The 13,722-nt window shown below is 27.2% G+C and overlaps 1 protein-coding gene across 1 annotated transcript in view; it reads right to left on the minus strand.

Moving 5' to 3' along the window:
- Positions 1 to 5,323: 5,323 nt before the first annotated feature.
- LOC101240090 (phosphatidylinositol 4,5-bisphosphate 5-phosphatase A) overlaps positions 5,324 to 13,722 on the minus strand; it is a 62,541-nt gene continuing 54,142 nt past the window's right edge. Inside the window, exons 12-13 of the mRNA XM_065807480.1 lie at positions 6,417 to 6,599; positions 5,324 to 6,310 (exon numbers count right to left, since the gene is read on the minus strand). Of these exons, the coding sequence (XP_065663552.1) occupies positions 6,242 to 6,310; positions 6,417 to 6,599 (252 nt within the window). The 3' untranslated portion in view covers positions 5,324 to 6,241. The remainder of the gene's footprint in view (positions 6,311 to 6,416; positions 6,600 to 13,722) is intronic.

Here is a 13,722-nt window from a genome sequence, read left to right on the forward strand (position 1 = left end):
TTCAACATTTAATTTTTAAAATTATCAGCTAAAGAAATGATTTTATATACATAACTATTTGACACGAGAAACACATTTAAAAATATTCAATGCCTTTTTCAAATACGCTCGCTGTTATATTCAATACAACAGTTAAAAGCCTTTGATTGTATTCTGGATGGTCTGAATTTGTACCTCTGCCACTGAGTTCCGAATTCATGGTAAAGTAAATTAACAGATCGTTCAAGTGAGCATCTTTTCAAGTCAATGATTTCTTTCACATGGGGAAAAACAGCATGAAATTTGAGAGTGGCTGTATGAATTCCCAGAGCCATATATGATTTCTCGAATTGGTCGATCTTTTCACCAAAATCATCCATAAGATGGTTCCCAAAACATTTTCTGAAAGCATCAATTTTCCTAAAAGTTCACAAAGCCGCACTTTCAGCCATCTGTTGTATCAAATCCACACTCTTGATAAGTTTGTGACAAGAATTTCCAGATAACTGACCACCATCATTTGACTCTGAGTCAATATGATATGCTGCAGCTCATTGGTTTGCTTTTGGCAAAACATCTTTCAATTGTTTAATCAAATGATTCACAACTCAAGTAGAAGATAGAGTTCCATCAGTGGTATCACTTCATGAACAAGTATCTCATTTGGGTAGGATAGAACTAAAGGATGCACAGCATTACCGAGGCTTTTTGCCTTTCGTACATCACCTCCAGAAGTAATTAATAAAAGACGCAATATAACTCTAGTTAATAAAAAAATTTACACGCTTATAACAATCCATAGAAATTTTTTTTTTTTAAATTTTCACAATTAATTTAAAAAAAGTTTTGGTCAGGTACCAGACTTTCGAGACTTCTTTCATGTGTAAAATAGCTATGGCAATGTATATCCTGCATATGAGTGTTTATGTATAAGTTAATATTTACTCATAAATATATTTGAATGTGTGTGCATGTATACATATTGCGACGTTATAATTATCTTATTTATTTTTACTACTAAAAGTTTCATGCGTTTTGCAATCATGAGGTAAAAAATACATACTGTACGTATGTGTTTTATGTATTTTTGTGTACTTTTTACCTGATGATTGCAAAACGCATGAAACCTTTAGTAGTAAAAATTATGTAGTTATTTTTATATAATCTCGTCAAAAAATCACTAATTTTTCTAATTTCGAGTTTAAAAATTGTTTTTAAAAACTGCATTAAAATTAAATACACAAAAATTGCTTGGAAATAGTAGCAGTGTAGAAGATAAAAAAGGTAAAGATGCTTCTCAACATGTGAATGCTTGATTTGTTGGAAAAACAAAACTTAATAACACTGCCCAAATGGTTCGTTCTAAAGAACAGTCAGCCTTTAAGAAGTAATGCTTAACATGCCTTTTCATTATTGGTAGAGGCCTTTCTCTTAGTTGAAATAAACAAACACTTAGACAGAATTTGTTAAAACCATAAAAGATGATGCTACATCTAAAAGAGTAGCTGCTTTGGTATTTCAAAACAAGGCTCCATCACCTCATGGAGTTGTAAAACCGAATTGAGAAGAAGGAAACCGCTTCCTGTGGTTGCAGTTTCATGGGTGGAATAAAATTTATTACCAGAGTATTATACGGCAACTTGATAATGGGTTTATGAACAACATGTTGGAAGTCCTTTGGTCTCGTGGCGTTGGGTTTTTACAAACTTTGTGATTATTTTGAATGGATCCAAAGGTTCTGAGTTTGCCTTTCTGGTGAAGATTTTTGGGCTCCACATTACACCAAGGTAATGTGAAGCCCAATCTCATTTATGTGCTTACAAGAGTAAGCACATAAATGAGATTGTAGCGTACAAATTTTTATGTCACATGATAAACTAAAGTACCTCTAAAACTCAACACGTCCATAAAAAAAAAAAGTATAGCTTTTATATATATATTTTTTACTAAACTCAATTACACACTTTTTAAACCTAATTACACACTTCCTTAAAGGGTACACACTTCCTAAAGCTTTACTTACCGTAAACCGGGGTTACTTTGAATAGCGGGGTAACTTTGAATACAAATCTATTTTTTTTTTCAATTTGTAATTATGGGAAGTACTTATATGAATCTGTTTAAACATTAAACATCAAAATGTTAAAAATAGTTTATATTTTGATTATTTAAAGTTTTACTTTGTTTATTGGTTTTTATTATTCCTTAAAAAACGATTTAAATATTTCGGATATTTTTCTCAAAAAAAATTAGTCAGAATACTTTGTACACAACCTCAGCTAGTGTAGCAGCTTGTTGTCTAAGTTGCATAACTTTTATTTATAAATTTATTAGGCATGTAAAATCTAAAGAAGTTTGTTAGCCTACTATAGTTATGTTCCATTGCTATAGCATAACATACTTTATTGTATACCTTTTTTCGCATATTTCACATATTATTGTATACATTTTTTCACATATTTTCGCATATTTCACATATTTCGCATATTTCACAACTTTGAATAAGGTTCAAAGTAACCCTACTACATAAATAGTCAAAAATATGAAACAACTTAAAAAATTTCTTTGTCATACATGTATATAATATTATTATGAATAAAAATATATATAATATTATTATGAATAAAAATTAAAGTATCATTTGTATAAACAGTTTGTCACACATACATACACATTGTTTCTGTATTTGAACACATACAGATATATAGATATTTGTATACGTGTGTGTATAAACATAAACACATACACATATATAAACATATGTGTGTGTCTACATCGTAGACACACACACATATTTAAATATATATATTCAAATATGTGTGTGTGAACAATTTAAATATATATATATATATATATATATATATATATATATATATATATATATATATATATATATATATATATATATATATATATATATATATATATATATATTGGGTGCAAGTTACCACCTTGCATAATAGAGTTTAAAAACTTAATCCGAAAACACATGGAAAATCCATAGTATACAAATATACAAAAATGTGCTTCTAGTCAAATTGTCTCTAGTTATGTTTATAAAGCTGACCATTTATGGACAACAAGGACCAAAAGTAGACCACCTAATGTGCAATACAATTAAAGTCTGGACGGTTTGATTCTATTCACTCTTTTGACTGGTTTGTTTTTTGTCAAATTGTAGGAGTTAAAGTTCCTATTAGTTATAATCTAAGCAATCTACACAGTGAAAATGTACTTGAATTTACTAAAGAAAATAGTATTATATTGTAAAGAAAACAGTATCTTTTTGTATAACTGGTATCTCTACCCATTTATTGCAACCTCATGATGTTACATTGTATGGACCTCAATAATAGTATTAGAGGAAAATACTTGATCAATCGAAAACCTCTTGTGCCAAAAAAAGAACAGACAGTTACAAAAAATAAATCTCCTTTGTTCTTTCTTTGCTTGTAAACATTAGATTTTTCAGATCAAAAGGTAATCAGCAACTTATTAACTTAGTGGTATTGAAAGAAATATGGGATTTACCCATTAGATATAAGTATAATCTTCAATCATTTGCCAGATGGTAGTTGTAATTTTAGTAAGCCAAGCAGTAATTAATTTACCTAACTATTGTTTTATGTTGATTTCAAGGAAAAAGCTCAAAGGGAAGAAAAAAAATTACTTTTGCCCTTTTTAAAAGTTTTTTTTTAGGACTTCTTTGCAAAATGTAAAGATGTTCCACTTGCCTTGTCTGTCAGTAAAACTGATGTAAATGAGACTTTTTTTATGCTAGTCCCCTTAAAACTTACCCATTAAAATAAAATAAAATACTAAATGGGTGTGTGTTATAAAAAAATATTATTTTATTTTAGCAAAAATGAATTAGTGTGAAACTTGAATGTTGTTTTTATTAAATATTTAAACAAAACAGTACGTTTTTAAATAGGTTTTGCTTTTACAAAAAAACGCATTCAAAGTTACCCCATTTGTGGGGTAACTTTGAATGACTATTTAAATTAATATTATACAAAATCCTTTTATTTAAATATTATTTTGATTTTGAATTATGTTAGAGTCACTCTTAGCCCCTATATTCGTTTTGATAAATTTCAAATATTGTCAATAGTGAAGGAAGACCAAGCTAAAATATCTCATAAACGTTTAAAGTAACCCCAGTTTACGGTAATTCAACTGTTTCTTTTAAACATTCATAAATTTTTTAATTTAAATAAATGATGAACCCAAAAAATACATTATCTGGAACCACAGGAAGCGATTTTCCTTCTTTTTAAATTTTTTTCTTCGTCTTACAGTTCCATGAGGTGGCGGAGTCTTGTTCAAAACCAAGCATTTATTGAAAAGTACCTTCACCTTCTATGAGTTGTCCACTTTTTACAAACTCTAGTTGACACTTGAGGATCATTGAAATCAATTTTATGAGCAAAAACTTTTTGTGAACGTTCAAAGAAAAAATCATCTCTTTGTTGGCTTTTCATAAGCAAAGAAGACATTCATATTTTCTGCATTCATTATGATTTTTTGCTTTAATTGAGAGAACAAAGTAAGCTTGGTCAGCACTTAAAGATTGAAACTGTACTATTACTATTTCCAAGCATTTTTTGTGTGTTTAATTTTTATTGAAACTAAATTCAGAACAAAAGACCTTATATTTCAATAAAATCACAATGCAGTTTTTAAAAGCAATTTTTAAACTCGAAATTATTAAAAATATTCGAAATTTTTGATTGTCATTAAAAAATAAAAATCAAATTTTCCCTCACGGACGTAATAACTTTATTTTGGAATTCATCTGATCGTCTATTTGTGTACTACCATTTTCTCGGGACAAAAAGTTCAAATTAATTTGCATTTTATGACAATGTCATTAGTTAATATTAGCCGCACTTTATTAAAATTTCTTTTGATGTCGAGATTAGGTTTTCTAAGTTTAGTGATCTTAAACCAAAGCGGAGTATTCCTGTTAAAGGTTCTTCAGACCTTCACTCAGAAAGTGTTCGCGAGCATCACAAAAATAAAAAACTGCCAGCAATACAAATAGCAGCTATTTCAGACTCTAAAGATTTTTTGACATGCGTACGACTTAACAAACCGAGACTCCATGCTGCACAGTTACGATAACTGTCAAGTTACCAACGCACTAAAAGTGTCTTGAACTTTATTTGATAAACACTTCGGTAATTTTTCTAGAAGATGGCTTTATTAAAAAAGTCTTGCAAAGATATTCATGCAATTGTAAAAAATAATGCAATAATAAAAAAATTTAATGGTTCTCGGATTATTAGCATATTTCAGAATGATGCATAACAATTATTTAATTGAAAATTTTAATCTATTAATTCGTTAATCTTTTCTTAAATAAAAAAACCAATATATAACCCACACAGTACAAAATAAATTTTATATAATATACCAAATTAACAAAATTCCACAATATACATTTATAAATTCTACTTTGGTTAAGTCCATCAGAAATTAAAAAAGCCACGTTACTATACTAAAAAGATCCACGAAGGACGTCACACAAACGAGATTCTCTAAACATTAACTATGCTAAAAACTCGACAGGTCTCAATGATAGTAATTTTACAAGTTCCCAAATAAAAATAAATAAAAAGTTATTCACATTTGGGATTTGTTAACTTATAGTATGACGTCATTCTATGCAGCATCGTATATTTATAAAAAAAAAGAGCAGCCGCAACGAACAATCAACATAAATAAATAGTTTTTTTTTTGAATGTTTGCAATTATTCAACATTCATTCAATATGTAAAAAAATCAATTAAAAATTTATTTCATATTTATACATATTATGCATTTTTTGAAATGTTATATTTATAATGTCGTAAATTATCTTTATATTTATACACAATTTCATGAATTCCAAAGTTCCAAATATTGACTTAAAATTATCAACGATTGAAATTTTTATGTTAGGGGAAATGTTTTAGATGATAAAATAATGTAAAAAAGAAAGAAATAAAAAAAAAGAAATTAAAAAAATTAAAAAAAAAAGAAAAGATTTTTTGCATTAAAAAAACTTTATGATTTTCGAAAATTTTAAACAACTATAATATTAATACAATAAGTATTTTCATATATATTTTCAAAATATTACTCCATAAATATCATTGATGTTTGCGAAAAAATTTCAATAAAATAATTAAAAAAAGAAACTAGATTGCTAAATAAATATGACAGTAACTTAAAAATTCAACAACTTATGAAATATCAAATCTGTTGAAAAAGAAAATTACACATTTTCCCCTTCTTGAGCTGGAGCTTCTACAGTGATCTCTTGAGGATCTGATAATGGCGTAACCTGTAAAAAATACATTGACTTATAATTATCTTAACTATTGTTAAATATTAACTTCATCTACTTTAGTTAGATGTATCAAAAGGTATACAGATTTAAAAAGCATTACCTCAAAAGGTTCGCTTAATCCAAGTATACACTCTAACTTTCTGCTCCAGTATCCGAAAATATAATAACCAGGTATATCAGGAACATCATCAAACAAAACCATGCAGCCGTCTTCTCCTGTTTCATCGACACCAGACACTGACCACTCATAAGTATAATAGTCTTGTGGACTTTTAAAATCAATCTTTTAAAAAAGAAAGGTTTGTTTAATGAATGGTGTATTAAACTCATCTTTGTAAAATTTTAAACAAATGCAGGCAAAGTTATTTTGGGCATGATCGCGATTAAAAATGGGGAAAAATAAGCCGATATACTTTTACTTAATTACACCTATTATTCTATTTATCACATATAAAATTGGTAGTGGTAAAAAAATGCAACCTCCTCAACCTTTGCGAGGTAATATTACCTCGCAAAAGATATATTTATACAGTAAATAAAAATGTCACTTGAATACATGTTAGAAATACTTATATCCAAATGTGAAAAAATGGTGAAATAAATATAGGATTAATTATATTTATTTCACTAATTAACAGAAAATAATAATTAACAAACTTAATTATTATTTTTTGGCATTACACACGCAAAAGCACAAAAATCAAGTCATCAAAAGCTTTATCGCTGGTTATTCAAAATTCAAAAATAACAATCATTTTATAAAAAAAAAAAATTATATCAGATTTTACTGCCTAGAAAATGATATTTTTCAACTAAAAATAAAAAATATGCGTTTTTAAAAAGTTTTTTATATATGATTTTTTTTATCGTTTTTATATATGATTTTTTTTATTGTTTTTTTATAAAATAATTGTGGTATGTGTGTGCGTATACACACACACACACACATACACTGCCGCTCACGGAAGTTAGGACAAAAAATATTTTTTCAAAAGAACAATATTAAAATGTAATTACGTTATAAAATTATTTACTTATATTAGTAAAATTTATGTTTATATAAAAATAAATCAAGTTAAATAAAATTTGTATAAAAAAAATTCTAAATTAAGTTATTTTAATGTAAATAAATTAAAATAACTAACATTTAAAATAACATAAATTGTACTCACAAGTAAAAGTCTTATCATTTTAAATAAATAAACAGAGAACGCAGAAACATATTAAAGGTCACGTATAAATCTGTATTTTACATTATCAACTCAAATCTTTTAAGTTTGTCATTTAACAAGTATTTCTATTGTTTACTGTGTTTTTGCAGATATTTTGTGTATTTTGTGTTAGTGTTTTAAAATTTTCAAGTGCAGAAGTTCAAAGGTAAAATTAAAAATTATTTTTTTAGTGTAAATTTAAAATATTGAAAAAAATATGCCTAAAAGTAAGCCAATAAGTGTTGAAAAAAGGACAGCAATACTCACTTTGCTTCAAGAAGTCTATACAGTTAGAAAAATAGCTGAGAAATTAAATCTGAGTAAATCAACAGTTAGCTATACGATTTGTCGATATCGAGAACCTGGAAGTTTGGAAGACAGAAATCGTCCAGGTCCTTCTCGCATAACAACAAAAACTGATGACTGACGTATAAAAATCATCAGTAAGCGTAATCGAATGTTAACTGCTCCACAAATAACAGCTATTTTCAACTGTGATCGAGAAAAAAAAGTTTCTGTCAGTACAATCAAACGAAGATTGTAAAAAGCTAATTTGCATGGTCGTGTTGCATCCGAAAACCATATTTACGAAAAGTTAATCGACAGAAGAGATTCCATTGGGCACAGCTCCACAAAAATTGGACGATGGATGAATGAAACAAGTACTCTGGACCGATGAGTCAAAATTTGAAGTTTTCGGAAATAAGCGAAGAGTTTATGTTAGAAGATCTGCTGAAGAAAAAATGCTAACTCAATGTCTGGTTCCAACAGTAAAACATGGTGAAGGCTCTGTGATAGTTTGGGGATGTTTCTCTCTGGATGGAGTGGGATATTTGCATAAAATCGATGGTATAATGAGAGCAGAACATTATAGAGATATCCTGGAAACAAGTGCAATCACTTCAGGACTTCGATTAATCGGAGATAATTTTATTCTGATGCATGATAATGACCCTAAATATACTGCATTATTATGTAGAAATTATTTAGAATCAAAAAAAGCTGAAAATGTATTACGTGTAATGACCCAAAGCCCAGACCTCAACCCCATTGAGTTACTGGATGAACTGGATAGAAAAATTAGAACTGTATGTCCAACATCAAAATCTCATTTATGGAACATTATAGAACAGGAATGGAATAATATTCAAAAAGAAACAATTAGAAAATTAATTGAAAGAATGCCGAGAATAGTTAAAGCAGTTATTAAATCAAAGGGTGGTTTTTTGACAAAAAAAAAATTTAATTATTATAATGGTTTTTGTACATTTTTATTACATAAAACTGACTAATAATATATTTTATATTGAAAATGTATAAAAAATATAATTTTTATTAATATAAATTAAAAATTCTATAACGCAATTATATATTAATTTTGCTTTTTCGAAAAAATCTCCACTGTCCTAACTTCCGTGAGCGGCAGTGTAAGTAATATTTTTAAATGTTCCTAAATGTTTAACTAAATATATTTAGTTAGCATAATTTCTTTTGTGCAAAAATATAAAATGTCTTATTACTATATAATATTTTAAAATTTAGAAAGTTATATAAAAAAATATATATATATATTTTAAATTTATATATTTTTATCCATCAAGTATAGATGGATAAAAATATACAAATAAATAAACTGGTATAGATGGGGAAAATTCTGTGAATAAAACTAAGAACAATGGTGTAACTATTTTTTAATTAAAATTGTAAACTGATTAGGGAAAGGTATTTTAGGTGTTTTTTCTATTCAAAACAAATAGATATTCAAAATAAATAGATATTCAAAATAAATAGATATTCAAAATAGATATTCAAAATAGATATTCAAAATAAATAGATATTCAAAATAAATAGATACTCAAAATAAATAAATATTCAAAATAAATTGATATTCAAAATAAATAGATAATCAAAATAAATAGATATTCAAAATAAATAGATATTCAAAATAAATAGATATTCAAAATAAATAGATATTCAAAATAAATAGATATTCAAAATAAATAGATATTCAAAATAAATAGATATTCAAAATAAATAGATATTCAAAATAAATAGATATTAAAAGCTGAACTAATTATGTTTATAGCTCGATGTGTGAAACGGTAAAATAAACTTTTTCATACAGTCATCATTTTGGGTAATATTGAATTTGCGGATAACATTGAATAAAATCTGTATGTTTCCAAATTTTTTTTTTTCTTTGGTAATTTTTTTGGTTGTTCCTAAACCAACGAAAAATATGATAAACTACTTTTATTTACAGAAGTTTTAAGTTAAATAAATTTTATTTGCCAAAATTGTTTTTTACCTATTGCAGTGATACAGTCAAAAGCAGTGATAACATCGTGTGTTTTCAATTTAAATGTGAATATCAGATAAGATTTTTTGTATTTTATTAAAATATTTGACCATTTTGACAAAAATTCAAAATAATATGAATTTACATTTTTTTTGCTAAAAAAAGGATATATATTTCCGCTTAGCTAAAATATAACCAAAATCAGGGTAACTTTAAATATTCAATTGTACCCAAAAATGTTTTTCTTGTTGTCTGGGTAACATTGCAATAATACATAATAAATATTTTTTTTTTTACTGTAGTAATTAAAACAAATATTGTTAACAATGATATTTTAATTTTTAATATTTATTTAATAATGGCTGTTTTTATAACTTTGGTTAATATGTTATTAATAAACTAATTATTATTAATAATAGCAAGAGGTAATTAGCGAAAACTAAATTGGAAAAAACGTTGATTGTTGAGGCTTCTAAATTTTTTGAAGTATCCAAAACAACATTATTCTATAAATTAAAAAATAAACACTGTAAATCAGTGCGCTACCATATTGTCTTTAGTATTGATTAGGAATATTGTTTTAAAAATCACTGACTTTACATAAGTATAAAAGGAATACCAATAGGCGTTAAAAGGAATATCATTTGTAGTTAATGAATTAAAAAGTTTTTTTAAAATCTCTCAGGATGATAGAAGAAAAAACAAGACAAAAGTTTAAAGATTGCCAACCAGGTTGAAAATGGTGTTAGCTTTATCTTGACAGATATCTGTTGTTGAAAGAAAAAATACCTGATAGTAATTCAAGGAAACACATGTTTCGCATGATTATTGGGGACAATGAGCAATTTATTGAATACTTAGACATAAGCTTTGCATGTCTAAAAATCATGCAGTTGTTTCATTGGAAAAAGTAAACGACTACAATGCATATGCTTTCGAAGATCATGGTTATGCTATAAAAGAGTTTATTGTGACTCAACATAATGATTTGTGACATTTAATGAAATGACTTATGACATGATTTAAATGAAAAATTGATTGCTGATAAATATAATGAATTTCTCATTCAGAGTATTCTAGATAATAAAAAATCGATAACAAAATTAAACATAGTTCATAGCTGTTGCTCATATCAAAACATCACAACATGTTAGTGGAATGAATGAAACATCACAGCATGTTAGTGGAATAAATGAAACATCACAACATGTTAGTGGAAGGAATGAAACATCACAGCATGTTAGTGGAATAAATGAAACATCACAGCATGTTAGTGGAATGATTGAAACATCACAACATGTTAATGGAATGAATGAATTTAAAGAAATTTCTAAATATTAAATTGACAAAATAGTAAGTGACCTTAAAGATAAAAAAAGTATGCGTGAAGATATGAATGTACCAATTAAAAAAAAATTATATCCAGCCATTGGTTTAAATTTGCTGAGAATAATTAATCTATCTTTAAAAACAGGTTTTGCACCTAAAACTTGGAAAAGATCCACTATAATACCCATACAGAAAGTTGACATCACCCAAATTACCACAAGACATGAGACCACTAAATATGTTAGCAGTGTATGAAAAAGTTCTTGAATTATGTGTACATATGCAGTTGTCTACTTATTTTGAAGAAAATACACTACTTAATAAAGATCAATTTGGCTTCCGAAAAAATCACTCTACTGAAACAGCAGTTCAACTACTTATTTCAAAATAGAGGGCAGCAATTGATAGCAGTATGTTCATCATTGCAGTTATGCTAGACATAAAGAAAGCATTTGAAACAATCAATAGAAAAATATTAATTGAAAAATTAAAATGCTACAAAGTGGGAGGAGTAGTACTCCAATGGATTATAAGCTACTTAACAGGAAGAACTCAAAGAGTAAGAATTGGAGATCAGTTATCAACTGAGTTACCCTGTGAGATAGGTGTGCCCCAAGGATCAGTACTAGGGCACTTGTTATTTATAATATACATGAATGATTTTGGCAGTGCTACCCGATATGTTAACATTAATCTCTTTGCAAATGACACATTAATCTACATTGAAGGTAAAAATTATGAAGAGTTGATGATAAAGTTATATGATGAATTGGAAGTACTTAGTTTCTGGTTTATTCAAAATGGATTGAAACCAAATGCTAGTAAGTCAATGAGTATGTTGATTATAAGTTCCAAGGTAAAATGTTAAAGTATCATTGAAAAATATCCTAACAGATGTGTCAAACTGGAAAATGAAGTAGCTATTTTCAATGAGTGTGTATGTTAATACCTGAGTATTAAAATTGTAAGTGTAAGTAAATATCTGGGTATTAAAATTGACTGCAATTTGAATTTTTCAAAACACATTAGCTATACTGCACCCAAAATTGCTTAGATGACTGGCTATCATATAAGAATTGCTATGTATCTGACTACTCAATGTAGTTAATGCGATTTACAAATTATTCAATTCTTTTATTTGGAATTAGCATGGTTTTATCAGTGTATTATGTCCAAACAAGAGCTTTAGATGGTATAATTTTTTTTGCTTCAGGTTTTTTAATATTTAAAGAAACTTTTCTTTTTTTTATATAATTTTCAAAACTTTTACTACCCGTAATAGTGAATCTAAAGAATACCATTTTGGAGTCATTAGATCAATTCCGCTCATTGGCATTAACATGAATTTAGTTAAAATCTTTTGAAAAAGTTCCTTAATTTACTATTGATCCTAGTTTTAATAGGTTCTGACGTATATTAATTATATATAGTTGTCAAAACACAATTATTTTACAAGAAATACAAATAATTATCACTTAAAAATCCAGAACAAAAAAAGCGGACAAAAGCCTATCTTTTGCAATGGGATAAAATTGTACAACAAATTGCCAAATGAATTTAAATAGCTTGACAGGAAGGAATTGAAGATTCAAGTCTTGAAGATTTTTTTAAAAAAAAAGTTTGTAAAAATAATATGAAGTTTATGTACTATTTTTTATAATGATTTTAAATAGCTGTAAACAGGTTAATAATAATAATAATAATAATAATAATAATAATAATAATAATAATATGAACAAATCCAAGTTGATTGTGATTTTCTAAGTTGAAAGAGACAATGATAATATTGAAAAAATCTGTGTCTCAGAACAGAGTACTTATGACATTTACTAACATCAAAAAAAAAAATCATTTTGTCTAATCGAGCATGAGGGAGCTTATACCCTGGCCAAGTCAAAAAAATTAAAATTGCTGATCATTTTTTTGGAAGCATTCCAAACTTTTTTTCAATTGATGAGAGTGTGTATAAAATAAATGAGACATGGTTGCAGAGAGGAAAATAAATAAGACATGGTTGCAGAGAAGAAAATAAATGAGACATAGTTGCAGAGAGGAAAATAAACGAGACATGGTTGCAGAGAGGAAAATAAATGAGACATGGTTGCAGAGAGGTAAATAAATGAGACATGGTTGCAGAGAGGAAAATAAATAAGACATGGTTGCAGAGAAGAAAATAAATGAGACATGGTTGCAGAGAGGAAAATAAATAAGACATGGTTGCAGAGAAGAAAATAAATGAGACATAGTTGCAGAGAGGAAAATAAACGAGACATGGTTGCAGAGAGGAAAATAAATGAGACATGGTTGCAGAGAGGTAAATAAATGAGACATGGTTGCAGAGAGGAAAATAAATAAGACATGGTTGCAGAGAAGAAAATAAATGAGACATGGTTGCAGAGAGGAAAATAAATAAGACATGGTTGCAGAGAGGAAAATAAATGAGACATGGTTGCAGAGAGGGGATATTAATTTTATTCACATTCCAGATAATATAACTTTGATTTTTTGTAAACCTTAATTATTGTAATTTTTTTTTTATAGTAAATGATGTTTATGAGTAGAGAATT

The sequence above is a fragment of the Hydra vulgaris genome, chromosome 10 (genome assembly GCF_038396675.1).
Source record: "Hydra vulgaris chromosome 10, alternate assembly HydraT2T_AEP".
In the NCBI taxonomy this organism is placed as follows: Eukaryota; Metazoa; Cnidaria; class Hydrozoa; order Anthoathecata; family Hydridae; genus Hydra; species Hydra vulgaris.